The sequence below is a fragment of the Penicillium manginii genome, assembly GCF_028828005.1.
Source record: "Penicillium manginii strain IBT 31320 chromosome Unknown utg000004l:1.0-7231830.0:1.0-7236170.0, whole genome shotgun sequence".
Classification (NCBI taxonomy): domain Eukaryota; kingdom Fungi; phylum Ascomycota; class Eurotiomycetes; order Eurotiales; family Aspergillaceae; genus Penicillium; species Penicillium manginii.
Window position 1 is genome coordinate 5,575,790 of NW_026643105.1, and position 25,319 is coordinate 5,601,108.

The 25,319-nt window shown below is 49.0% G+C and overlaps 6 protein-coding genes across 6 annotated transcripts; 3 read left to right on the forward strand and 3 right to left on the reverse strand.

Moving 5' to 3' along the window:
* Positions 1-1,137: 1,137 nt before the first annotated feature.
* On the reverse strand, positions 1,138-3,177 carry N7533_005777 (glycerol kinase; the record flags this gene model as incomplete). The annotated part of the gene is made up of 4 exons (XM_057102427.1): positions 1,138-1,446; positions 1,518-1,684; positions 1,742-2,736; positions 2,879-3,177. The coding sequence occupies 4 exons, from the start codon at positions 3,175-3,177 to the stop codon at positions 1,138-1,140; spliced, it is 1,770 nt and encodes a 589-aa protein (XP_056962057.1).
* Positions 3,178-5,782: 2,605 nt separating this feature from the next.
* Positions 5,783-7,181, reverse strand: N7533_005778 (DUF3429 domain-containing protein; the record flags this gene model as incomplete). Its single annotated transcript, XM_057102428.1, has 4 exons — positions 5,783-6,205; positions 6,274-6,498; positions 6,576-6,620; positions 6,696-7,181. 4 exons carry the CDS (start codon positions 7,179-7,181, stop codon positions 5,783-5,785), a joined length of 1,179 nt encoding a protein of 392 aa, XP_056962058.1.
* A 916-nt stretch (positions 7,182-8,097) lies between these two features.
* N7533_005779 (membrane morphogenesis protein VPS13) lies at positions 8,098-17,664 on the forward strand (the record flags this gene model as incomplete). The annotated part of the gene is made up of 3 exons (XM_057102429.1): positions 8,098-13,858; positions 13,918-17,565; positions 17,627-17,664. 3 exons carry the CDS (start codon positions 8,098-8,100, stop codon positions 17,662-17,664), a joined length of 9,447 nt encoding a protein of 3,148 aa, XP_056962059.1.
* Positions 17,665-19,351: 1,687 nt separating this feature from the next.
* N7533_005780 (uncharacterized protein) lies at positions 19,352-21,473 on the forward strand (the record flags this gene model as incomplete). The annotated part of the gene is made up of 6 exons (XM_057102430.1): positions 19,352-19,490; positions 19,545-19,625; positions 19,681-19,823; positions 19,893-20,631; positions 20,695-20,767; positions 20,822-21,473. The coding sequence occupies 6 exons, from the start codon at positions 19,352-19,354 to the stop codon at positions 21,471-21,473; spliced, it is 1,827 nt and encodes a 608-aa protein (XP_056962060.1).
* Positions 21,474-21,590: 117 nt separating this feature from the next.
* On the reverse strand, positions 21,591-22,539 carry N7533_005781 (non-canonical purine NTP pyrophosphatase; the record flags this gene model as incomplete). Its single annotated transcript, XM_057102431.1, has 6 exons — positions 21,591-21,665; positions 21,726-21,787; positions 21,852-21,888; positions 21,954-22,098; positions 22,229-22,302; positions 22,363-22,539. Coding segments are annotated over 6 exons (570 nt in total), but the record flags the coding sequence as incomplete, so codon positions are not given.
* Positions 22,540-23,357: 818 nt separating this feature from the next.
* N7533_005782 (aldo/keto reductase) lies at positions 23,358-24,628 on the forward strand (the record flags this gene model as incomplete). Its single annotated transcript, XM_057102432.1, has 4 exons — positions 23,358-23,386; positions 23,455-23,605; positions 23,678-24,034; positions 24,122-24,628. 4 exons carry the CDS (start codon positions 23,358-23,360, stop codon positions 24,626-24,628), a joined length of 1,044 nt encoding a protein of 347 aa, XP_056962062.1.
* Between the last annotated feature and the right edge of the window lie 691 nt (positions 24,629-25,319).

A 25,319-nucleotide genomic window follows, 5' to 3' on the forward strand; every position in this document is an offset into this window, starting at 1 on the left:
CACCACCCAATTGCCAAACTGCAAAGCCTGTGTGTCTACCGCTATCGATAGAACTCCCTTTCCGGTTTCCAGTCTTTAGGCCATGCATGATCACCTTGAATATCATCGATGCCTGCTTTCCCATACCCTCAACCTTGATTCTTAAACTCCTGTGCCTAGGTATACTTGGCCCCCCACAATCCCCACACCGAGTGATGTCATGGATTCTGGCCTGCCGCGACCCCTCAACTTCTGCCTGGTTCAACAAACCCGGCAGAGACTTGTCACATCATACTAAGATTGGCATGATGCAGAGGTGTTGTAATACCCGAGTGTGTGCTAGAGAGCCAATCAAAAATCCCTTTCGGTAAACCTAGTTGGTGGGAGTCTTTGTTAGAACGATTACTAGTACCTAGGTAGGTTTGAGACTCCGGGTTCGATTGGAGCATCAACTTGAAGTCCAAGTACCTACGGTTTTACCTTGGGCCTGCCCAGGTGGGCGGTAGTTAGTAACGAGGAATCGAGTGATTTGGAATTTTTTTTTTTCATTTTCTCCTTTGTCTCTAATATATAACATATATATAGAATAGAAGATTATTTCCATAAGAATTCGGATGGTATGTACACAAGATAAGAATGCATCGTCGACGCTTGGTCGACAGTCAACCGCCAAAAAACGCGAAGAAAAGAAGATTTCGAGGCCAAGGGAGCAAAGAGAAAAAAAAGTAGGGGAAAGGGGAAGAGGTGAAATGATCAAGAGCCCAGCTCACTCCGAAAACCAGAGCTGGGGGAGTGGAAAACACAACCGTCGTCAAGGTCATGAGGCGGGTATGTAGCGCAGCATCCCAAGTTGTTACGCCAACCGGCGCACCTATTAGGATAGCGAGGCTATCTAAGAGAGCTCTAAATATGTATAGTGGAAGATGAGGGTGAATGTTTGTCCCGATGCGCACTCGCAGGAATTGAAAGAGGTGAAGGTTATGGTCGAGGAAACCGAGGAGAGGGTATAGAATGAAGGGTCAAAGAGGATGATGGGCGGGTGGGTGTTCGGTCCTTGGTTGAATGACAGACCATCTGGGAGACCGGCTTGCGGTCGTATCCCGGATGGTAAATAGGTAGGAAGGGCGGAAAGGAGGATATGGTAGGCCGGTGTGCGCTTTAAATGTCGTTCTCGAATAGCTCTTTTTGACGATCGAAGTCGTCGTCGTCGTCCGACTCATCAGCCTTGTTGTTCATCCAGCCTCGAGACATCTCGACGGCCTTGGACCACTTCGTGTACATGCGTGTACTGGCCTTCGGCGAAATATGTGGGGTGAAGGTTGCACGGTTGGCGCGATTCATATGCTTGAGATCGGCGAAATCTTTCCACACGTCGATGGCGAAGGCTGCGGCAATAGCGGCGCCGAGGGCAGTGGTTTCGTGCATAGCGGGGCGCTCGACGGGGATTTGGATGATATCGGACTGGGTCTAGTAGAGAAAGGAGAACCGTCAGTATTCGAAAAGAAAGCGAGATATGCGAAAAAGAGATGAGTTCTTACCTGCATGCAAATGTCGGAATTACTCATGCCACCGTCCACGGCCAACTCTGTTAACTTCTTGCCACTGTCCATCTCCATGGCGTCCAGAATAGCCTTGGTTTGGAAGCAGGCGGCTTCCATAGTTGCGCGAGCAATGTGGCCACGCTGAGTGTGGTGAGTGATTCCCCCTACAGAATGGTTAGTCGGTCACGGTGAGATAAGGTCTCGGGGGTGTAGAAGCTTACAAATGGTTCCTTGAGCATCATCAATCCAGTAAGGCGCGAATAGACCACTGAAGGCTGTGACGAAAATACAACCTCCGCTGTCAGGGACAGTAGCGGCTAGGTCGCTGACCTTCCGGGAATCGCGGAAGAAACCCATATTGTTCATTAAGAAAGATACACCACTTCCTGCCACGGCCACACTGCCTTCCAGGGCATACACGGGTTTACGATCCCGGCCCAGCTGGAATCCAACCGTGCCGAGCAGGCCATGCTTGGAGATGACGGGCTTTTCGCCCACGTTGTAGAGGAGGAAGCAACCGGTACCGTAGGTGTTCTTGGCGCTTCCTGGGGTGAAAGCACAGTGGCCGACCAGGGCGGAGGCTTGGTCACCCAGACAGCTGGTGATGCGGGTACCTTCCAGGGGACCCTCGGCGATTTCACCGAAGCCCTCCTTGTCGGCGGAGGGCATAATTTCGGGAAGGCGGATTTTCTTGGGATCAATATCGAAGAATTTCAGGAGGGTATCGTCGTATTTGAGAGTTTCGAGGTTCATAAACATGGTCCGCGAGGCGTTGGTAACATCGGTGACATGGCGTTTATTCTGGGCCCCACCGTTCAGATTATAGAGTAACCAAGAGTCAACTGTACCAAAGGCGGCACGGCCATCTTCATAGGCTGAGCGGACATCCGGGAGGTTGTCCAGCATCCAGCGCAAGGTTACGGAAGAGGGGTATGTGGAGAGGGGCAGACCGCACAGGTTGACCAAGTTATCGGCCCCGGGTTTCTCCTTCAGTTCACGCACCAAGTTCATGGTACGGGTGTCGGTCCAAGTAATGGCGTTATGCAAGGGTTCGCCGGTCTCCCAGTCCCAGACCAGGACGGTCTCTCGTTGAGTGGTGAGACCGACGGCTTCGACGTCGGATCGTGAATGGCCCATTGCTAGGAATGATTTCATCGCCTCCTCGATACAGATGAAAACCGACTCCACCAACTCGTAGGGATCTTGTTCGTGCCATCTGTTCAACGGCAAGGATTTTGTTAATTGGGCTGTACTAAACAGTCTTTTGCAGCGTGGCGTGTTTGCTTGCTGGCCGAACTAGATGAAAGGGAGGGGTCGAGAAGGTGGGGGGAGAGGGAGAGGGGGGGGGCAAAACCTACCCAGGATGTTCGTGAATCTGGCGAAACTCGGTTTGATATTTGGCAATGGGCACTCCCGTGCAATCAAAGATAATAAAGCGAGTACTGGTGGTACCCTGATCAATAGTACCGATGAAACGTTCCTTCAGGTCCTCCCCGTGTCGGTCCTCGTCCTGCAAGAGAGCGCGTTCACCATCATCTTCCTGCTGGGGTGCTGTGACCACCTCGAATTGGCGACCGTCAATCTCGTCGAGATCATTTGCGGGCTCGGAGTCGCCATCCACACTGGACTCGTCAAATTCGAAGAAAGGGTTGCGCATCTTTTCTTCTGTGTGGTGTGGGTGGTGGTGGTGGTGGCGGCGATGGTGATAGTGGTGATAGTGGTGATGGTGGTGGATGAAGAGAGGGGGAAAAGGCGGGTGTGGGGGTGAAGAGAGAACTTGAGAATAAATTACGCGGAGAGAGTAGAAAGAGAGAGAGAGAGAATGGAGAATCTACAAGTGGCGGAGAGAGTATTCAAGTTGCCCCAAGTCCACAAGAGGGCCAAGGCAGGGCAAGAGTGGAGCGCGTTGACGTACGAGGGGCGAAGGCAAAAAGAGGGAGCTCTCTCTCTCTCTCTCACGACTCTCTCCAGGTTGACCTACCTTTTTATCCAACAAAGTGGATCGACGACTGTGGACGAGTGGGGGGGGTCTCCCCCAAATCCGGTTCGGGGAGGGGGGGTTTTTTTTCTGATCAGAAGACCTCATCACTCCCCACTTGGCCGTGCATCATTTGTGGTGCATCTTTTTTTTTTTCCTTTCCTTTTCTTTTCCCCTTTCTATTTATCGGAAGTCTTATCTGTGGTATGCATGATATCCTAGGATACAGATGGCATCCCATCTTATATCCCTGGATTTTGAATAATACCTAGGTATAGGGTGATATCTTCCAAGGTTGTGAGTACATACTAGGGTAGTAATAGTATACTACTACTACTACTACTACTACTACTACTACTACTACTACTACTACTACTAATCCCCGCCTATAATTACCCTCCGTTGTATATTGGCAGAGACAGAGACAGTATAGATAAGTATAACCACCACGGTCTACAGGCACTCCGTAACTCTCTGTGAACTCCCACCAATGCAATTGTCCCCTTAATTAATTCTCTAAAAATGGTGGATATCTATCAGCCCCGTCGATCGCGCACATGACACGATCCATTTTTCCCCTGTCCCTTTCGTGGTTCTAGGCCCCCCCTTTTTCCGATGGCTGTTTCTTTTCCTTCTATCGAACGAGCTAGTCCTCTCTAGGCCGATTGCGCTGCTCATCTGATTCATGGAGAAATCATGGAGAAATGCGGAACAATTGTTGGCTGAAGAGGCTGGAGAGACTGGAGAAGGGGGAGGGGGGTTCTCCGGAGACTACAAAGAAAAAAAGTGAGAATAGAAAATAGAAAAGAGAAACCACTCTAGTCGCAGCCAAGAACAACCCTCGAAGCCTTCTTCTGCCCCTGCCACCCCCCTTCGAATCCACTTTGCGTCTCCATAAATCATTTTTTTTTCTTCTCCAAGACTGTGGAAGTCTGGGCAAGCATGCCCCGGCCCGAGTTAACAGACACGGTGGCTCTATAGATAGATTCCACCAGATTATCCGTACTCCCGTATATAATACATGGGTATACCTCCGGGGTGGTGACGTCTTAGTCTGCCCAGGTGAGTTCCAAGGTTCAAGTTCTGATATAAAAAATCCAATTGAATCCTTCGATCCAACACTCTGGAAAGGCTAAAAAGAACCGGTTCTCATCCCAAGACCAAGACCAAGACCCTAAGTCCCCCTCGCGCCGCGGGGAAAAGGGAACCGTCGCCTGCCAGGGACGGGGACGTGCACTGGGAGCAGATCACGCGAGGAGTGAGCGACGATCCGACAGGAATCTGGCGCGTACAGAGTGTACGGCTGGGCCTCTCTATCGCAGAATGAGGAAGAGGAGGGGTCCGTTATGCACCATTTCTAACCAGTCAATGGGCCACCCTCTTTTAAAGCCCTCGCTTTACCTTCCTTCCTTTGCCAGCCACACCCAAGGGTTGACAACGCTAGATCCGCCCAGATCAACTAGATTGGGTTTCCATTGCCCCCCCCTTCTCCCCTCTCGGTCTCTTCTGTCTTCTTCCTAAGGTCCCCTTTGGTAATCCAGCTGACCCCGTGGATTTGGATGCGGAAGACGGGAAGATAACCTTGGTTTTAAGCTAATGGCCGAGCCGATCAACGTAAACGTAAATTTTCATTAATTAAATTAATTTTTTTAATAACATTCTTTTAAACAAAAATCGAGATTAGCTGCTCCTCCAGGTACACCACGCGCGGCTCCAGGTCTTGGACCCGGGAGTCGGGGATCGTCATGGGCAACTTGAACCGGCTTCGGCCCTTGAAAACTTGAATGAGGTCCCGATCGGTCACGGTAACCCGGTACCTACTAGTACTAGGCACATGCTTTTTTGGTACCCCTAGTTCAAGTTGACTTCAAGTTCTTTGAAGTACCCAGAGGGTCAGTCATGGTGCTTTTGGCAGCTCGATCCGGTTTAGTCCCAATTGAACTGAACTTGAAGGTCAATCCCACCGCAGCACGTGGGTACTAGTATTACACAGTTCCGGGTCCGAGTCAATCTGGACCATTGACTTCGCAGCCTTTTATAATTAGAACATGTCACGCCCGGTTACTTCTTGAGAGTGACAAATGGAAACGTTTATTTTCGAAAGTCTTTTTGTGACCACTCCAATTCAAACAAAGGAAATAAACAAGCTTTCAGCCCTAGTGCGTTCTGCGTATATTCTACATGAAAATCACGGGGAATGCAAAAATCGAGAGAGAACACGGGGGCTCCCACCAATCAGCCCCTCCCCTTCAACACAACTTCAAAACATGGTTTCGTCCCAAATTTACTCAGAGTCCTCGATCTCAGCCTTGCGGCGGGCATCGGCCTCCTCCTTCTCCTTCTTCTGCAGGAAGAGCAGAGCCTTGACCTTGTCGGTGATGGTGTGCTCGGTGTTGATGGTCGACTGGATCTGCTCACGGCCGATCAGAGTGGCGACGATGGAGGCACCGACAACGAAGGTCAGGACGAAACGGTACATGCCGTACCAGTGGGGAGCACGGCCAACGGCGGCAGCGCGAGCGTCGTTGTAGTACAGGAAGGTGAAGGCAAGGAACTGGGTGATCAGAGCGTACTCAGTGGGGAACAGCAGAGTAGGCCAGGCCACGGCAGGGGCGATCACACCGGCGGCGTAACGGCGGTAGCCGAACTTGCCGCCGTAGCCAGCCCACTCAAGACCCCAGTGGACGGCACCGAGGAAGGAAAGGATCTAGAAGAGAGTTTAGCGGGTGGGGATCTCTGGATTTGACGCTGACGTCAAGATATCTATCTACTTACGACGGCACCGTAGGTGACCTGGAGGGGCTCGAGCATGTGCAGGAGCAGCTCAGCGCTCTGGCCGGAGAAGAGCAGACCATCGCCAAGGGAAGCGGCGCGGTTGATCTCATAGGAGAGGTAGACGGTCTCCAGAGAGGTGGCCAGGTAGGGGATGACACCGGCCATACCGAGGTAGAGAGCCTCCTTGGGGACCGCAGCCAGGCTGAAAGTGTCCTTGATGACTTTCTATAACGAGAAATCTCAGGTCAGTCTCTGCTCCAGGGCAATTGATTGTGGAAAATGAAAGTATGGGGAGAACGTACAGCCTCGGACTTCATACCGGCCATCATGTCGACATCATCGTCATCCTATATCGGAGGTTAGTCAATTGATCAGCGGTATGGTGCGCGGGGTCGCGCAGTAATCTGAAAAGCGTCTCATACCTTGCTGGAAGACGAGGCGTGGCGAACAAGGGCAGTGGTGACGGGCTTGTGAGCAGCGAGCGCGAAGTTGGACTTGACGGACGGGCGGACCGCATAGCGGGCGGACGAGGTCAGCTGGGCCTTGAAGACCGGGTTGACCAGGGTCGAGCGAGCCACGGAGGCATTGGAGCTCGAGACAGCCCGGAGCACAGAGCGGGCGGCGGTGGTACGGTAGAGCATGGCGGGGGATGAAGAAGGAAAGAAGCTTTTCGTGTGCAGTCGGGTTAGCAAGCCGCGCGGGAACGAAAAGCCTCGGGTATGGCTAGATAGGCTCGTCAACTTACCCAATTGGGCTGAAAAGAAGCTGAAGAAGAGGGTGAAGAGTGGAGATGAGGGTGTTAACCCAGAAAGAGACTCGAGATCGAAGTCGGGGAGGCCGTAGGTTTCCGAGACGGGGAGCAAATAGGAATATCCAGAAATGAAGTGACTTGGTGAGGTGCCCGGCATTTCGGGTGGGCCACAGAGACCTAGATGGTAGTTTCCCGGGAGCAACTTGGAAACCTCAGGCAGAAACGTTGATTGCGGTTGTGCGGGATTGCCCCGGATCCCGTGACGTGCACGTGACTACCAGTGCAGTGCCAGTTCAAGGTTCCAAGCTGCACGGGACTGATGTCACTCTGCGTGCACACCAGTAAACAAGCGTATACTCGGGTACAATACAGGAGGGGGGTTGGCATTACTGAGTAGATGGATATGCTAAGAATCAATTGTTATGGGGTTCTCAAATTATTTCATGTTATTATTTCCTGCTAATTCAACGAGATGATGTCTCTATTTCCTGTAAATATAGTATTCTTTAGTGTAGATAGAGTTACTGGAGTCGGTACTGTACACTCAAAGTTCATCCTTGGCAGTCACGGGAGTGCTTGCCTCCCGCCCCTCGTACTGTAGCTTTACCCCCTCCGTACACGCCGCCTTTGCGTAACAGATAGCCAAGTGGACGGCCCTTCTTGAATCCACGCAATCAGGGCCATTGGCTTGGCTTCCATACCCAACATTTACTTGCGATCCTTTAGGTCGCTTTCTCAACACCTTTCTATCATTCTCACACCACTTTCACACTTCCTGGAACCTGGCTCTCTCGTTCAACTTGAAGGTTGTTTCTCCGCCTCGGTATCGCGTGCGGCCAACCCTGTTTGGATGGCTTGAATTAGTTCGATCCTATCGGAAAGAAGTCCTTGGATATTGTGAGAGAGCTTACCTTCTCCCCTTCAAACAGCTCGATTGAATTAGATCACTAACAGACCTATCGTTCAAGAGTTAAGAACGCCTTTCATTGATCTCGACCCACCCTGTTTAACGACATCATTGCCGGCAATCGAGCCCAACCACCTGGCCCGGTCGACGGCCCCATCTAACAATCATGTTGGAAGGTGTGGTTGCCAATTTGCTCAACCGCTTTCTAGGAATGTACGTGAAGAACTTCGACGCGACACAGCTTAACATTGGAATCTGGTCGGGCGATGTCAAACTACGGAACCTGGAACTGCGCCGGGAAGCGCTGGATCAACTGCGCTTGCCCTTGAACGTTGTGGAGGGTCACCTCGGACAACTCACATTATCGATTCCATGGTCAAACCTGCGGGGTAAACCGGTCAAGGTCGACATTGAAGATGTCTTCCTGCTCGCAGCCCCGAAGGAGGATGCAGACTACGATGCCTCGGAAGAAGACAAGCGGGCGCATGCCTTGAAGATGGAACGGATCGAAAGCGCTGAAATTTTGCGCGACCGCAATGCCGAGGGTATGAGCCAAGAGGAGCAAAGACGAAATCAAAGCTTTACCCAAAGCATGGTAACGGCAGTCGTCGACAACCTACAGATCTCGATCAAGAACGTCCATTTTCGATACGAGGATTCTATCGCTTCGCCTGGCCATCCTTTTGCTGTGGGGTTGACTTTGAAGGAATTGAGTGCTGTCAGCACTGACTCCGAGTGGAATCCTACCTTTATCCAATCCACTTCCGATACGACACACAAGCTAGCCGTGCTCGGTGCCTTATCGGTATACTGGAACACAGATGCAACCCTGCTGGGTACTGGAAGAGGCTCTGATATAGGTGCTGAAGCTCAAGGAATCAGCCATGACGACCTGATGACAAAATTGCGCGACGCTATCGATAATGGCGACGGAAATCAATTCATGCTTCGTCCCGTTAGCGGCCGAGCTGGACTGGAAATGGACAAGTCGGGGAAGTATGACCGTCCTGCCATGAAAGCGCGATTGCTATTCGATGAGTTGGGCTTTGTTCTGGACGACAACCAGTACCGCGATGCCTTGATGCTGGTAGACCTCTTCCATTACTTTATCCGCCATCAGGAGTATAAACGATTCCAACCCAAGTGCACGGTCAAGGAAGACCCTCGCGCATGGATGAAGTTTGCTGGAGATGCAGTTCTCAGTAAGATTCATGATCGTAATAAGCGATGGACCTGGGATTACGTGAAGGAGCGCCGAGATGATCGTATCGCCTACATCAAATTGTTCAAAAAGAGGAAAAGAGAAGAGACATTCACTCCAGAAGAAACTGAAGAGCTCGAGAAGCTAGAATGGAAACATAACTATGAGGATATTCGATTCTGGCGATCGCTGGCGCGTAATCAGCTTCGCAAAGAGAACGTCGGCATCAAGAAGCCCGCCCAGCAGCAGAGTTGGGGCGAGTGGATCTGGGGCAGCAAGAAAGAAGAGTCCGAAGAAACTGCCATGACCGACGAACAGCGACAGGAGCTATATAACGCCATTGATTGGGACGAGAAGAAGGCCCTGTCCGAAGATGTCGATGTACCCAGGGAATGGGCCAAGCTGCAAATCAATTGGAGTCTTCGTGCTGGTAGCTTCACATTAAAGCAAGATCCGCATGGCGCTGCAAATGAGGTTATGAAACTTGTTTTCGACAATTTCCGCGCGAAAGCTCTTCAGCGACCCGACTCTTATCTCCTTGATCTTGATCTCGGTGGCTTGAAGATGTATGATGGTACCACTGCCGGGACTCTATATCCACAGATAGTCAAGGTCAAGGACTCAGTTCCCGAACCCAAAAAGGCCTTGGAGCAGGGCAACGACAACAAAGACGATAACGACGACGATGACCTTGCCTCTCAAGCCAGCGCAGATGATCTGGAAGATGAAGACAGCCTGTTCCATCTGCAACTGGAAAAGAATCCCCTCGAAAGTGACGCAGACTCAGCGGTCAAGGTTAAGCTGAAGAGTATCGAGGTCATCTACAATCCGCGATTCCTTGTGGGAATCGTTAAATTCTTTGAACCACCCGAGCGGCACATGGAGTCAATTGGAGCGCTGCTGGACACTGCTGGAGCTACAGTTGAAGGTCTGCGGCAGCAAACTCGAGCAGGTTTGGAGTTTGCACTGCAAGAACACAAAAAGGTTGATGCACAATTCGATGTGCGCGCGCCTTTGATCATCGTGCCCGAGAGTATCACACAGGAAAGCTCCCTGTGTCTCATCATTGACGCCGGTCATGCAAGTGTCAACAGCGAACTCGTCGACCGACAGGCCATACGAGAACTTCAGTCCAAGCAGAAAAAACAATACGAAGAGGAAGATTACAAGCAGCTTGAACACTTGCTATATGATCGTTTCCTTATCAAACTGGATTCCACTCAAGTACTGATTGGTCCTGGTGTGGAAGCAACGAAAGCACAGCTCACCTCCGCTGTCGCGTCCAAAAACTTCCACATTATTGATCGAATCAATGTCGACTTCGTTCTCGAAATGTGTATTGTTCCAAAGGTTACGCAACTCACGCGGACGCGCATCTCCGGAAATCTGCCGGAGCTGCACGCTTCCATGTCTGACACCAAATACAAGGGGCTGATGAAGTTGATTGACATCGCGATCCCGCAATTTGACAGTGCCAGTAGCTCTTCCGGTCCGGCAGAAGCGAAAGCCAGGGAGGAAGCGGCAATCGCTACTCGGGCTAGAGCAGCTTCATTCCTACCCCCGGCGCAACGGGATCTACCTGTTGTCGACGATGAGGAGGAACATGAAGGCGATGCGGAGCATCATAAGACGAGCCTTGATACACAGAACAATATTCATCGCCGGGACTTTGAGTTCAAGTTCAACGTTGGTCGTCTTCGTGGCTCGCTATTCAGAGCAGACTCGCAAGACCCACTCAAAGACAAATTGCTGGTCGAGCTGGTTGCTGAGGGCTTCGAGCTTGACTTCTACATGCGTCCCTATGATATGGTTGCCGAGGTCATTCTCAAGTCCCTGAGTGTTGATGATTACATCGAAGAAAACCCACTACCGGAGTTCAAGCGGATCATTTCATCCAAGGGATTCAATGCTGATGAAGACAAAGATCTTTTCCACTTGAAGATGGTCCGTGTGAAACCTGAATCCCCAGAATTTGAGTCAACCTACGAGGGAGTCGCGATGAACCTTGATATCTCCGTCTCGACCATCAACCTTGTGGTGACGAGAAAGACGCTGCTTACCCTTCTGGACTTCATTCTTCTTACGTTCACAAGTCCTGAACAGCCAGCCGATCAGGATCCACAATCAGAGAAGATCTTGCAAGAAGCACCAAATGAGCAGGAAACGCCACAGCAAGTCGGGAAGATTCGTATCAAGTCTAACCTGAAGAGTATTGCCCTTATTCTTAACAATGACGGTGTTCGCCTGGGAACCTTGAGTCTCAACACCGCTGATGTCGGAATCTTCCTTGTTGGTCGTGCCATGACCATACAGTCCCGCATTGGCAGCTTGACTTTGGTTGATGACATTAATCTGGGTGCTTCAGAGGACTCAGATGTCCGACGTCTCTTGACGATTGAAGGTGACAATTTCGCTGATTTCAAATATGAGACGTTCGACCCTGAGAGCGACACTTACCCTGGCTACGATTCCGAGGTCTATCTGCGGTCAGGCTCAATCAAGATCAATTTCCTTGAAGAGCCGTATCGAAAAATCATCAATTTTCTCGTCAAGTTTGGTAAAATGCAGGCGATTTTCAACGCTGCTCGACAGGCGGCTGCGAACCAAGCAAACCAACTCCAAGAGAATGCTTCACGCATGCGTCTTGACATTGTCATCAAGACTCCCATTGTTGTTTTCCCCAGGGTGATGACTGACGACCGACCGCGGGACACCATCACTGCTCACCTTGGTGAGATCTACGCCAAGAACGAGTTTGTTCCAATGGACGAGTCCAAAGACAGCCCGGCCGTTAATGTTATCTCCACCGGTGTTCGCAACATCCGCCTCACGTCCAAGTTCCATTTCACAGATGGTGTTGTTGAAGAATTGGATATGATTCAGAAGGTCAATCTAGATTTCAGCATATGTTATCTGGAACATCAAACCAACAATCCTCGCCCAGATATGGAGATCGAAGGTTCCCTGTCTCCAATCAATCTTCGTATCTCGCAGAGTCAACTCAAGTTCCTGCTTGCACTTTCGAAGTCGATACCTGGCGCATTCGCCACCGATGCTGAGCAACAAGAGCTCGAGGCTATGGAAGCTCTGCCTTCATCTGTCACTGAGCCCACAAGAGAAGCCACCTCCAAGGCTGTACAAGCGCAAAAGGACCAAGAGACGGACCCAGTAACTGGCAGCGAGACCAAGGAGAATTGGGTACGCCTAGACATGATTTTCAAGGTCGATAGTGTTGGATTGGAGCTCATCCTAGCCAATGACAACCAACCCGCGGGCCACTTGGAGGATTCTAGTCTATCCAAATTCTCCCTCAATGACACGAGAGTCAAGCTCCGCATGTTGACCGATGGGTCCATGGAGTCAGAACTCTTGATTCATTCGTTCTCAATCCGCGATAGCCGAAAGCAGGACACGAATAAGTTCAGAAATATCATGTCCTTGATCAACAATGATGTGCAGCAGCAGTTCATGGCTAGCGTTTCCATGTCCCCTGGACCAGAAAAGCATCTCATTGCGATGCTGACTATCGACAGTCCTCGAATCATGTTTGCTTTAGACTATCTGTCTGCTTTACAGTCTTTCAGCAATTCCGCGTTTACTTCAGAGGAAGCTGTAGAAGTCCTCGAGGAGGATGCTGAGTCTCCTGAAGAATCAGAGATTGGCTCTGACGATGCAACATCTCCTGAGGGAACCGAAACTGAAGTATCTACGGGCAATTCTACTGCTGGGACGACAACGGTTTCATTCCGAGTCAATTTGGTTGATGCTCAGGTTATCATGGTAGCCAACCCGGCGATCCCCCACTCTGAAGCTATTGTCCTTGGTACCAAGGAGATCCTTATCTCTCATCAGAATGTGTCGACTCTGCAGATCGAAAAGGTTGGCATGTTTCTGTGCCGCATGGATAAGTTTGAGACTAGTCGCCTTCGGATTCTGGACGATTTTACTGTTGAAGTGTCTGTTGACAGTCGTCCACAAGATAAGGGGTCTGCACTCACCTCGATCGAGGCGCATATTGAGCCTCTGGTTCTTCGGCTGTCTTTGCGTGATATCTTAATGGCCACCCAGATCGTCAATAAGGCATCTGAGATGAGAGCTAGAAATGCCCAGCCCCTCGAGGGCGGGGAAGTAAAGAAGATTACAGATGCAAAGAGCACGCGAGCACGATCTGGCAGCAAGACATCTTCGACTCTGGCCCACAGAACTCGTCGTCGTGCCAGTCAGACAGTTGAGACGCCTGACAACAATGTCACATCTGAAAGCTCAGCTGTCCTGAAACGCGAGGAGCTATCCGCAAAAATTGATGGCCTCAGAGTCATTCTTATCGGTGACTTACATGACTTGCCATTGCTGGATTGGAGCGTAAAGAAATTCAACGTGGACGTCCGCGACTGGTCCTCTACCTTGAATGTTGATACGCACTTCGAGACCTTCCTCAATGTGTACAATTTCTCGAAATCCGCTTGGGAGCCTTTGATCGAACCGTGGCAGCTTGGATTCCACATGGCGAAAGAAAACAATCCCGATGTTTTCTCCATTGATGCTTACTCTCACAAGACCATGGAGTTGACAATGACGTCGGCCACGATTGCACTGGCCTCCAAATCCTTCCAGTTCCTCAATACAGATGAAGATGTGCTTTCCAAGCCAAGAGGTGCCGATGCTCCTTACAGAATCCGCAACTACACTGGCTTTGACCTTCGAGTGTGGGCCGATGTTAGCGCAGGTGAGGAAGGCCCGGCCGCTAAATTGAGCGACGGCGAGGAATATCCTTGGCGATTCGAGGACTCCACTGCCATTCGAGAAACCCTCACCCCGAGGGCCACGGTGGAATTGTTGGTGTCAAGCTCGAGGGTAGCGGATTTGACAGTGTCAATCGAATTCCCGTGGTTCGAGAAGGCGAGGTTATCTACGGTCTCAAGCCCAAGCGGGATAATATTCTTCACCGTCTCTTGGTTGAGGTTACGCTTGGAGCAGATAACGTCAAGTACATCACATTTCGCTCACCCCTCTTGGTGGAAAACAACACTCAGATCCCCGTGGAGCTGGGCGTCTTCAACCCAAGTGATGGCCATCTACTGAAAATCGAGAAAATTCTTCCTGGCGATGCACGACCGGCGCCTGTCGGATCGGCTTATCTTCATTCCGTTGTCATTCGTCCTGACCAGGGCTTCGGTTACGATTGGTCACACGAGCAGCTCTTCTGGAAGGAACTTCTTCGACGGCCTACCCGGACCGTCAAGTGCGTTAGTGAAGGGGGTCAGCAATCTCCGCCATTCTATTTCCAAGTCAACGCCACCTTCGACAACAAAGACTCTCTTACAAACTCATATCCCTACATGAGAATTCGAATATTTGCCCCGGTGGAGATTCAGAATCTCCTACCCTATGACTTCAAATATCGCATCTATGACAAGAACACCAAGAAGGACTGGACGAACTTCTTGAGAAAGGGTGGTGTGAGTCCTGTGCATGTGGTGGAATTGTCTCACCTCCTGCTGCTTAGCATCGATCTAGAGGACACGGTCTTCCGACAAAGCGAGTTTGCTATTGTCAACGGCAATGCTCAGGATTATCGCAGAGAGCATACCCTGTCGTTAACAGATGAGCGTGGCCTCCAACTAAAGCTGAAGCTTCATTACTTCAATATCCCCGATAGTGGAGGAGCTTTCAAGGTTTCTGTTTACAGTCCGTACCTAATCTTGAACAAGACTGGACTTCCCATGGACATCCAGAGCAAAGCCTTCCTCCAGTCTGCGCGCAGTGCCGCAGGCCAAGGAATGAGAGTTGACCCAAGAGAAGGAGGCCGTGCCCTTCCTTACATGTACTCATATGGTGCCGAAGACAAGAAAAACAGGTCAATCCTGAAGATTGGCGATTCGGCTTGGAGTAAGCCGCAAAGTTTCGAAGCCATTGGTAGCACCTTTGAGGCTGCTTTCCCCGATAAACAAGGCAGATCTGAGTTCCACGCTGGCGTGTCAGTCGTCGAGGGTGAGGGCAAGTACAAGATGACCAAGGTAGTTACGATCGCGCCGAGGTTCATCTTGAAGAGCAAGCTCAATGAGGATCTTCTCGTTCGCGAACCTGGCTCATCTAGCGTTCTCGAGATCAAGAGTGGCGAGCTAGTTCCGCTTCACTTCCTTCGGCAGACAGCAGATAAGCAGCTTTGCCTCTGTTTCCCTGGTGTCAACAATCAATGGTCTTCTCCATTCAATATCGCCGACGTTGGAACCGTTCATATCAAGCTGGCCAAGGCGAACCAACGACAGAAGCTGATCAAGGTCGATGTCATTCTCGAGAATGCCACCTTATTCCTGCACTTTAGTTTCGAGACTCGCAACTGGCCATTCTCGATGCGTAACGAGAGTGACACAGAATTTATCTTCTACCAAGCCAACCCCAATGTGGAAGATGACGAGGAAGACCGATCCACTAGTTGGAAGCCTATCCGTTATCGCCTTCCTCCGCGAAGCGTCATGCCCTACGCGTGGGATTATCCCGCTACCAAGAACAAGTCGCTTACCCTCACATGCCAAGGAAAAGAAAGACGCATCAAACTTGCTGAAATTGGCAACCTGATCCCGATGCGAATCCCACCCCGACAACCTGGCGAGTATCAGAGAATCATCGATATCAACATTGTTGCCGATGGACCCACGCAGTCACTTGTTTTGTCCAATTTTAAGGCCTCTAAGAGTCTTTACAAGCAGCAGAAGAGTCACTCCTCACAGGCGAGCATGAGCACTGGATTTGAAGTCAAAGAGATGAACTCGGATGTGACCTTCAAGGCTCAACTTCGTCTAGGTGGAATCGGTATCTCCTTGATCAACCAAAACTTGAAGGAGTTGCTCTACTTGACATTCCGCGAAATTGAAATCAAGTTCCGGGAGTCGAAGATCTACCAGACACTTAACACAACCATAAAGTGGATCCAGATCGACAACCAGTTGTACGGTGGTATCTTCCCTATCCTTTTATACCCTAGTGTGGTCCCCAAGACTGGGAAGGAGATGGAGGCCCACCCTATTTTCCATGCGATGATAACCAGAGTCAAGGACGACTCATACGGTGTTCTGTACATCAAGTATGCCACTCTGCTTCTGCAGCAGATGACACTTGAGCTGGATGAGGACTTTGTTTTTGCTATGCTAGACTTCGCCAAAATTCCTGGGGCCTCGTGGTCTGAACCACAGGAGGGAGTGCTTTGTGACGAAGACCTCAACATTCCTGAGCCTCAACAGAATGATGCCGGCCAGGATGTTTACTTTGAGCTGCTACACCTCCAGCCCATGCAGCTCGATATTTCATTCATGCGGACAGAACGAGTCAATGTCGAGGACACCATGCAACCATCGAATCCCCTGATGTTCGTTGTCAATGTCATGACAATGTCGATGGGTAACGTCAACGATGCACCTGTTCGCCTCAACGCCTTGATGCTTGAAAACGCTCGTGTCTCCTTTGGAAGATTGTTCGGCAACGTTCGCGCTCACTACACCCAAGAATTCTTACGTCAAGTCCATGTGATTCTTGGATCTGCTGACTTTATTGGAAACCCGGTTGGCCTGTTCAACAACATCAGTTCTGGTGTGGCTGATATCTTCTATGAGCCATACCAGGGTCTTGTCATGACCGACCGCCCACAAGAGCTTGGCGTTGGAATCGCGAAGGGTGCCACAAGCTTCGTCAAGAAATCAGTTTTCGGATTCTCCGATAGTATGGCGAAGCTTACTGGAAGTATGTCCAAGGGCCTGACCGCTGCGACCCTGGACAAGGAATTCCAGGACCAACGCCGATTCTCCAAGTCCCGTAACCGCCCCAAGCATGCACTTTACGGTATCACGGCCGGTGGAAATGCATTTGCTACTAGTTTAGCAAGTGGTATTGGTGGCTTGGCGCGTCATCCTCTACAAGGCGCTGAGAAGGAGGGAGTCGCAGGGTTCTTCAAGGGTGTCGGAAAGGGTGTTATCGGCCTGGCCACTAAGCCCGCAATTGGTGCCTTTGACCTTGCCTCGAATTTAGCAGAGGGAGTCCGGAACACCACTACGGTCTTTGACGCCGAGGGCCTGGACCGTGTGCGACTGACTCGTTTCATCGGCATCGACGGCATCGTTCGTCCATATTCACAACGCGAAGCCCTTGGCCAATTCTGGCTTAAAACGACCGAGAATGGAAAGTTCTTCAACGAGGACTACATCGCTCATCTGGAGCTTCCCGGTCGTGAAATCATGGTCCTGTTGACGTATGTCAGAATTATGCTTGTGCGTACGAAGAAGCTCGATGCGGAATGGGACATCCGTCTCAAGGACATCCAGACCATTTCTAAGGAACGCACGGGAATGAGTATTACACTCAAGGGTGGTGCCAATGGGCCCTTCATTCCTGTCCAGGATGAGAGCTCTCGAAACTGGCTGTACAGACAAATTGCCGTTGGTAAGTACTGACTGCCCTCAGTGACCGTGAATTCCCGATACTAACTAGTTTATCCTCGCAGCGGTGAACGCATTCAATGAAAGGTATAATCGGGGATAGACAGGCGCATTGCCAATCTGTAACGATGTCATGAAAATGGACTGCATCATAATTTGGGCCAAAGACCACAAATTGGCGAGGGCCACTCGCTTCACTTTTTTCTCTCAGTTGTCTCGTTGGAAATTGCAATGTTCTCCTTCAATTCACGTATATAGTTCGTTCTGCACATTTTTGCTTTCATGTTCTTTTTTGGCCCGTTTCTATCCAACCTATTCGCACTATACGTATACAAAGCGAATGTTAATATACTTAGAGGGTTTATAAAATATTCCGGGTAGAGGTACTCATCTACTACGAGTAGGCAGGTGCCAAGGTGTAAGATGGATTCTGATAACAAGATTCGTCTTAATAGCTTTTCCTAAATTCATCGTGAGCTCGCCGCTGAGAGGGCCCAGAGAACCTTGGAGGGCACTGGGAACAACTTCTTAGTGAAGATTGGAATCTTCCAGGAGTAGTAATCTACTACGATCGAGACATGTCACTCAACTAAGATGGATAGTACGGGCCTGGCCAAAAGTAATTTGACATCATCTGACTAGATTGTGTCACAAGAACTCGTGCTTACTACATTTGCCTACTCAGTTCTGCAAAATGAGAACGACACGAACTTGAAAATCGTAAAAATTTTTGTCCCTGCCGTAGAGCGTGCTTACAGTAATGCCTTCATTGACAGAAAAGGATATCACCAACGAAATTCTACCAGCAAACTGCGAGCTAGGGTAAATTTCATGTGCGTGGCTACCGTCGCATTGATACGGCTGGTGACTGGAATTCTAGAAGAAATGTTTCTCGGGGCTGCTGGCCTGAAGATTGATAAAATGTGGACGGTTAAGTACCTAGGTATCCCATTGGGAGGACCTCCCCCGGTTTGGATTTATCGAGTTGGGTATGGCGTGTTCACTCTGATAGTATGTACTTAAATTGTTTTATGTAGCCATAATTTTTGGACCAAATATCATCCAAGGCAGTTTGACGAGCGGTCCAGGGCGATTGACTAGAAATAAATTCTCCTCGGAGCTGACATGCCAGCTGTCGTTTTCTTGCAATTCAAGTCCATTTTGAATTCCAAGATTGAGTTGGTCCAGGTAGTTGGGGGTCAACCCAATAGGTAGATAAGCAGCGTCATTTATTGCGATTGCTCTGAATGCAAAAACTTCCGGTTGGCTCTGTTAACCTGGTAGCAGAGTGCCACAACAACTGTATTAATTATATCGATAGCCTCGGATAGTTCTCCCGCGACTCTAGGAATACCCCGATTTGAAGGATCTGCGAAAAGTTCAAACTCATCGTGGCTCGGCAGCTGGGTCCCTAGTGATGATAAGTCAGATTTACTGTTGCCAAGATAACTCTGAAACCAAGGCAACATATATTGATTTCGAGGAAGATGCACAAAACTCTGACACTGGGGAAATATTGCTCCATTATCCAGTGAGAAGGCGGTTCCTGCCCCGATAACTCCGATGCCAAGTTACTAGGGGTCATCATGCAATCATCGGGGAGTATGTATTTTCCAGTACGACGTGAGTTCGAAGGAGTTTCATACCTCATGGAAATTTCGAAAGCGAAATATGATTTGAAGCCAATGAAGAAATTTGTTATTCAAGTTTATACATATAAAAAAATTCCCTCCTAAGTGTATCAAATAAACAAAGAATTTATTTCTCTCTAGACTAACTAGAGCATAAAAATGCTCCAATCAATTAACGACCTGTCAACTGCCAACGGTCATAGTGCTATACTAAGCACGCCTGACTATGTTACAGACTGTGTTATAGTTGGGACGGGACCGTCGGGAGGCTCGCTGGCATCCTTTTTGGGATCTTATGGTAAATGATACTGGATGACTTTCCGAGCCAACTACAAGGTACTGATTGTCATAGGAATCGAGGGAATTATGATTGGCAAATCATCTACAACAGCCCAGACTCCACGTGCACATATCACAAACATGGCAACTATGGGTATGGAGACTCTCAATGACAGACGAAAAAGATAGAGGGATTAACAGCCATGAAGAGTGCATGCGAGATATTGGCTTAGAGGATGAATGTCGCAACTCTGGCTTGGATTGGTCTTACATGACACACGTACACTGGAGCGAATCAATGACCGGCCAAGAATACGCTCGCCTACCAGCTTGGGGCAATGGCCCAAGCAAGGTAAGTTACCCGTTCCGAGATCTCGAGAGTTTTTTGCGGTTGGCGAGTACTAAATTAGAAGCCTGAAAGACTCGGTACAAGGCTGCTAGCCCATGTCCACCGATGGATCTTCCGCAGACTTTACTGGAGCCAATATTGATCCGGAAGGCTGTAGAGTCTGGTTTCATCGTCCGCTTCGATACTGAATTCGTTTCGTTTTCAGAAAACGATCATCATGACATCGTACAGGTAAAAGTGAGAGATTTGGTCTTTAACAAAAATTTGACAATCCACTGCAAATATCTTTTTGGTTGTGACGGGTCTCACAGCCGCGTTTTGGAACAACTCAACATCCCGATTGTAGTTGGAAAAGGTGCCGGTATAAAAGCATGGGACCTACTGGTGCGAGTTGACTTGTCCCACCTAGTGAAATTTCGGGATGGAAGCCTTCGTTGGACATTTCAAGATGATCATATCTGCCCGGGTAAACTTCTTATTGTTCACCCTCGAATGTACAAGCCTTGGACGGAATGGGTTGTCGGGTTTTCCTGGGCTCCGGGCTCAGAGCCGGACTCAAATGTCGTTCCAACACATGAAGACTGGCTGAAGCGATTGAGGAAAATGATCGGAGACGAAAATGTGGAGCCGGAAATTTTGGACATTGTGAGGTGGGAAATGAACAATGCCATTGCGGAGCGGTCGTCTCAAGGACGCGTCTTTTGTCTTGGGGATGCAGTTCACCGGCATGGTCCCGGTGGGGCCCTAGGGTCAAATACTGCTATACAGGATGCGTATAATCTTGCGTGGAAGGTCGCATATGTATTAAAAGGTATGTTTTTCATTTCGAATTTGCTCAATCATAGAGTTACGTAGGCTAACTAGTCGACGGCAGGACAAGCTGGTCCTCAGTTACTTGAAACGTACTCTATGGAGCGAAACCAGGTTGGAGCTCAAGCTGCTTCGAGGTGAGTTTAAATATTTCCATGTCTATTTAAATCTAGCTCAAGTTAAATCTCCAGTTCGATGAATGCCGTTCTTGCAAATTTCACCATTTTGGAAGCCTTAGGCGCCCAAGGAGGTACCAGTGTCAAAAGAATGAAAGACCGACAAACAAAGTTTGCTGAAAACAGCGAGGAGGGCAAGGGGCTACGCGCAAAACTGCGAAAGGCGCTCGAGGATTCTAAATTTGGAATCGAAGGGCTTGGTAATGAGATGAACCAACATTATCAATCTAGCGCTGTCTGGAATCAAAATGAGAATAAGCGACCGGAAATGCTAGAGCCGCGATTAAACTACTACAAAACCACATGTCCGGGATTTCGGCTTCCACATGCATGGCTGAATACGACCATTCCTTCAACCCCGATTTCCACTATTGATCTTGCTGGGCACGGACGTTTTACCATCTTCACCGGAATTGGAGGGGAGAAGTGGAAGATATCTGCGCAACGGGTGAAAACTATCCTCGGGTTAGATATTGCAGTGTTCTCAGTTGGGCATGGTCAGGACTATGAAGATCCTTACTTTGAATGGGAGGATTTTCGAGAGATAGATGAGTCCGGTGCTATCCTAGTCCGACCTGACCGCTTCGTAACATGGCGCAGCAAAATGGTCAAGGTTGACTGCGAAGCCACGCTTTTAGCGGTGTTTAGAAGAATTTTGTCACTTTAGAAGGAATCAACATTAGTGTCAATTTCCTTTTACATTTATACTGTTCAATATCATCGAAGACGTCTAGCACTGAAAATACCTGGATATGTTATGTTGGGTTAGGTATAGTAGTATGTTCTAAATATCGAGCTCTTGAGCCGCCAGCCATTCTTGGAATTTCAGTAATGCCTGATAACGATGGGACAGCCCATTCTAAGCCAAAGTTAGTTTCAATCATCACACCCGTAGTAAATATCGAAATGCATCGCATACCTTTTTCTCGTGTGCCATTTCCGCAAGGGTTTCACCCTCGTGTTCAAATATTGGCTCCCAGCCTGATGTCCAGATGTGCATTAGTAGAAATTTCGAATATGCTGATGAATGGAAAATAGTATTTACCAAAGACAGGTGGCCCTCTTGCAGAAACGATTTGTCCCTTTTATGTAAATCATGAGTGACAGGAACCAATTTGAAGTTTATTTATGGTGATTCTGAACAGACCTTGAGCCTTCCTTGGAAGGTGATGGGCTCGGTAGAAGGCCCTGTAGTAAATGCAAATGTGCATACAGCTTCTGCCGTTTTATCGGTATATGAATGCAACAATTTATTGAGGCCATCATTTCCGAGCTGCTCGAGAAATTGCTTTCTAATTTTTATAAGAAATGTCAGATAATCAAATACCAGTGAGATACCTACTAGTCAGTATCTTTTACTAGCATATTTCAAGTTGCAAAAGCTTCTTGTATTCCACTTATAAAGGTTGGTGGTATACTCACATATAAGGACCCGGAAGCTTATTCATCGCATTGAATTCCAACGCAGAATCCTCAACGATGACCGGTCCTTCTACCTGTAAATTAATCGGAATTAGAGACTATACCAACGGGAATCGATAAGATAATTTTCTGACAATTTTGGCAGCACGTCGACATTTGTCTATTGCGATTTCTTCCAACGTGCCTTGGATTTCTGGAAGGTCCAATGCACGCGGCTCTATCGCTATTTTGTCTCCCACGATAGCATTGACCTCGATAATCTTGTTAGGGTTACCAGTCACGAACGTGCACGTCTTCATGGTGGATGAGGTCTGATGTGTACGGAGTACCTATAGCCCACCACGAGAGAATTAAAGTCTTTGTGAAGGAGGGGAACACTAAACCGCATTAGGACTGGCCTAGGCTTAGTAGTTGGCGCAGTGAATAGCTACTATCTACAGGTTTACGGCTTGTAATTCAATTCTTTGAATAGATGATGGATTTTTGATATTCAGTTCAATACTGGAGTTCATATGACATAATTTACTGGAAGCTAGACAATATATAATATTTCTTTCTCAAGTTCCTATCCACATGGCAATGAGCCCACAATTTGCCAGTGAGCATGGATAAGTTGACCCTTGACCGAGTGACTTGGAAAGTTAAAAAATCTCATAGCGTAACCAGCGTAGGTCTACTCCAGATCTTCACATCCGGTGTCTGGCCCGATCGGTAAAATTTGCGGGTTATGAGTGGATGAGAGAGAGCCTGCCGGGTATCCGTCGGTTAACTGACGCTCGCTTGCTGGTTTCGGCATATCTTGATCCAGTATTAATACCGCATGTCTAAGTTGCATTTTAGCCACTTTCGATCTTGATTCTTCTTGGAGTTTAATTCACTTCATTTTTTGCAGTAGATATCATTGTCTCAGATCCCCACTAAACAAAGAATTAGGGCCCTCATACCCAAACTAATGAGTGAGTCACCTACGAACTTGACTCCTCTCCGGGGCTACTTGATTACAACTTGACGCCATGCGCAATCCCAAATATCGCAGATATTCTTAAAGAAATCGACTCTTCAAAATATTGCACTTGCTCATTTCACGATTTTTCTCCAGAAATATCTTCAACTTGAATCAATTATTACTATGTCGGATTCGCAAATGGAATACGTCCGGTACGAGTCCCGCACCCGCAGCAAAGTGTCACAACAGTACCTGATTATTGACAATTGATGGGATAAAGATTGGGCAACTCGGGCCTAAAGATCTCCAAGATCATTCTGGGTACCATGTCCTATGGCAGCAGGCAATGGCAAGACTGGGTCTTGGACGAAGAGGAAGCCTTGCCCCTCATTGAGCATGCCTACAAGAAGGGAATCAACACCTGGGATACCGTAAGTGAACTGTGATTCTGACACAAAGGATTACAGCCCCTACCAATTGGAAATCGTGCTCATTTGTGGTAGGCGGATGTCTATGCGCATGGTCGGTCCGAGGAGATCGTCGGCAAAGCCCTGACGAAGTACAACATCCCACGTAACCGCGTCGTGATCTTGACAAAGTGTTTCTACGGTGTTGACGACGAAGGCAAATTCCCACCTATCGCTGCTACGGCATGCAATGGCGGCGACTTCGTCAACCGCGTTGGTCTGTCTCGCAAGCATATCTTCGATGCTGTGGACGCCAGTGTCAAGCGACTGGGAACCTACATTGATGTGTTGCAAATTCACCGTCTGGATCGAGAGACCCCTCGTGAGGAGATCATGAAGGCTTTGAACGACGTGGTCGAGAGTGGAAAGGTGCGCTACATTGGCGCCAGCTCAGTAAGTATTCAGTCTGCAAAGCGACACTTGCACCCCCGGAACTTCTTTTCGTGGAAAATGGTGTACCATACTTATGATGATTCACAGATGGCTGCCTGGGAATTCCAAACCCTTCAGAACATCGCCGCTCGCAAAGGCTGGCACCAGTTCATCTCGATGCAAAACTACCACAACCTCATTGCTCGCGAAGAAGAGCGTGAGATGATTCCCTACTGTCTCGACAGTGGAGTTGGACTCATCCCATGGTCTCCTATGGCTCGCGGTGTTCTCACCCGACCTTGGGGCTCCCGGTCGAGTGTGCGTGAGAACACCGATGGCGCATTGAAAATGCTTATTCGCAGCCGCGAGACCGAGTCCGACAAGGCGATTGTTGATCGCGTGGAGGAGCTGGCGGGTAAGAAGGGGGTGAGCATGGCACAGATCTCTCTGGCTTGGTCTTTGGGTCACCAGAGTGAGAACCCTATCGTCGGACTGAGCAGCATCGAGCGGATTGATGAGGCCGTGGCCAGCCTGAAGATTACGCTCACCTCAGAGGAGATCCAGTATCTAGAGGAACCCTACGTGGCCAAGGCTGTCGCTCCCCTCGAGCGGTAAAATAAATGATAGATCTCATTCATGATGGTAATAGATGTGAATGTGGATATAGTATATAGGGACTATTCCATTATTTCGCAACAATTTGAAGGCCGAGTCGGATCATGATGGATTACACATTCCAAGGTTAAATCTTAGGTGATTAGATATGATTCTGAGATCTCCCCCAAACGCGTTTTCATCCATGAGTGAGGACAGCAATCAAAGTCTATTTTATGTCCTAGAGCAAGCAGAGTCACAGCCTCGCGATCGACTGTTTCTATCCACGTCATGATATAGTGTTGATGAATTCAAAGAGCATTGGCTCTCAAACCGGCTCACAACTTTGTTGACAGAAATGCTAAACACGAGCGGATGGCTCATAAGTTCGCCCAGTGGACTATTGGCTCTGAGGGCCAGAATTTTATCACTGACTTTAAGATAAATAACAAACAGCTGCACATCGGTGCGCCCGCTAACCGGACGGCGCAGCTCTAAAATGGCGGTCTAACTTGGATGCGCTGTCAGTCAGTGGTGGCTGAGCTGTTCTGACCGACTGCGAGAAACATAATGAATGCCAGTGGATGTAGGCGATGAAGCCAACCCTTCGATGGGAAGACAGTTTGTAACTCAGCAAGGGAAGATATTAATATTGGCCAGGAAATTTTTGATTGGTATGGTATTTATTCGTAAATAATTTACCGAACTTGGC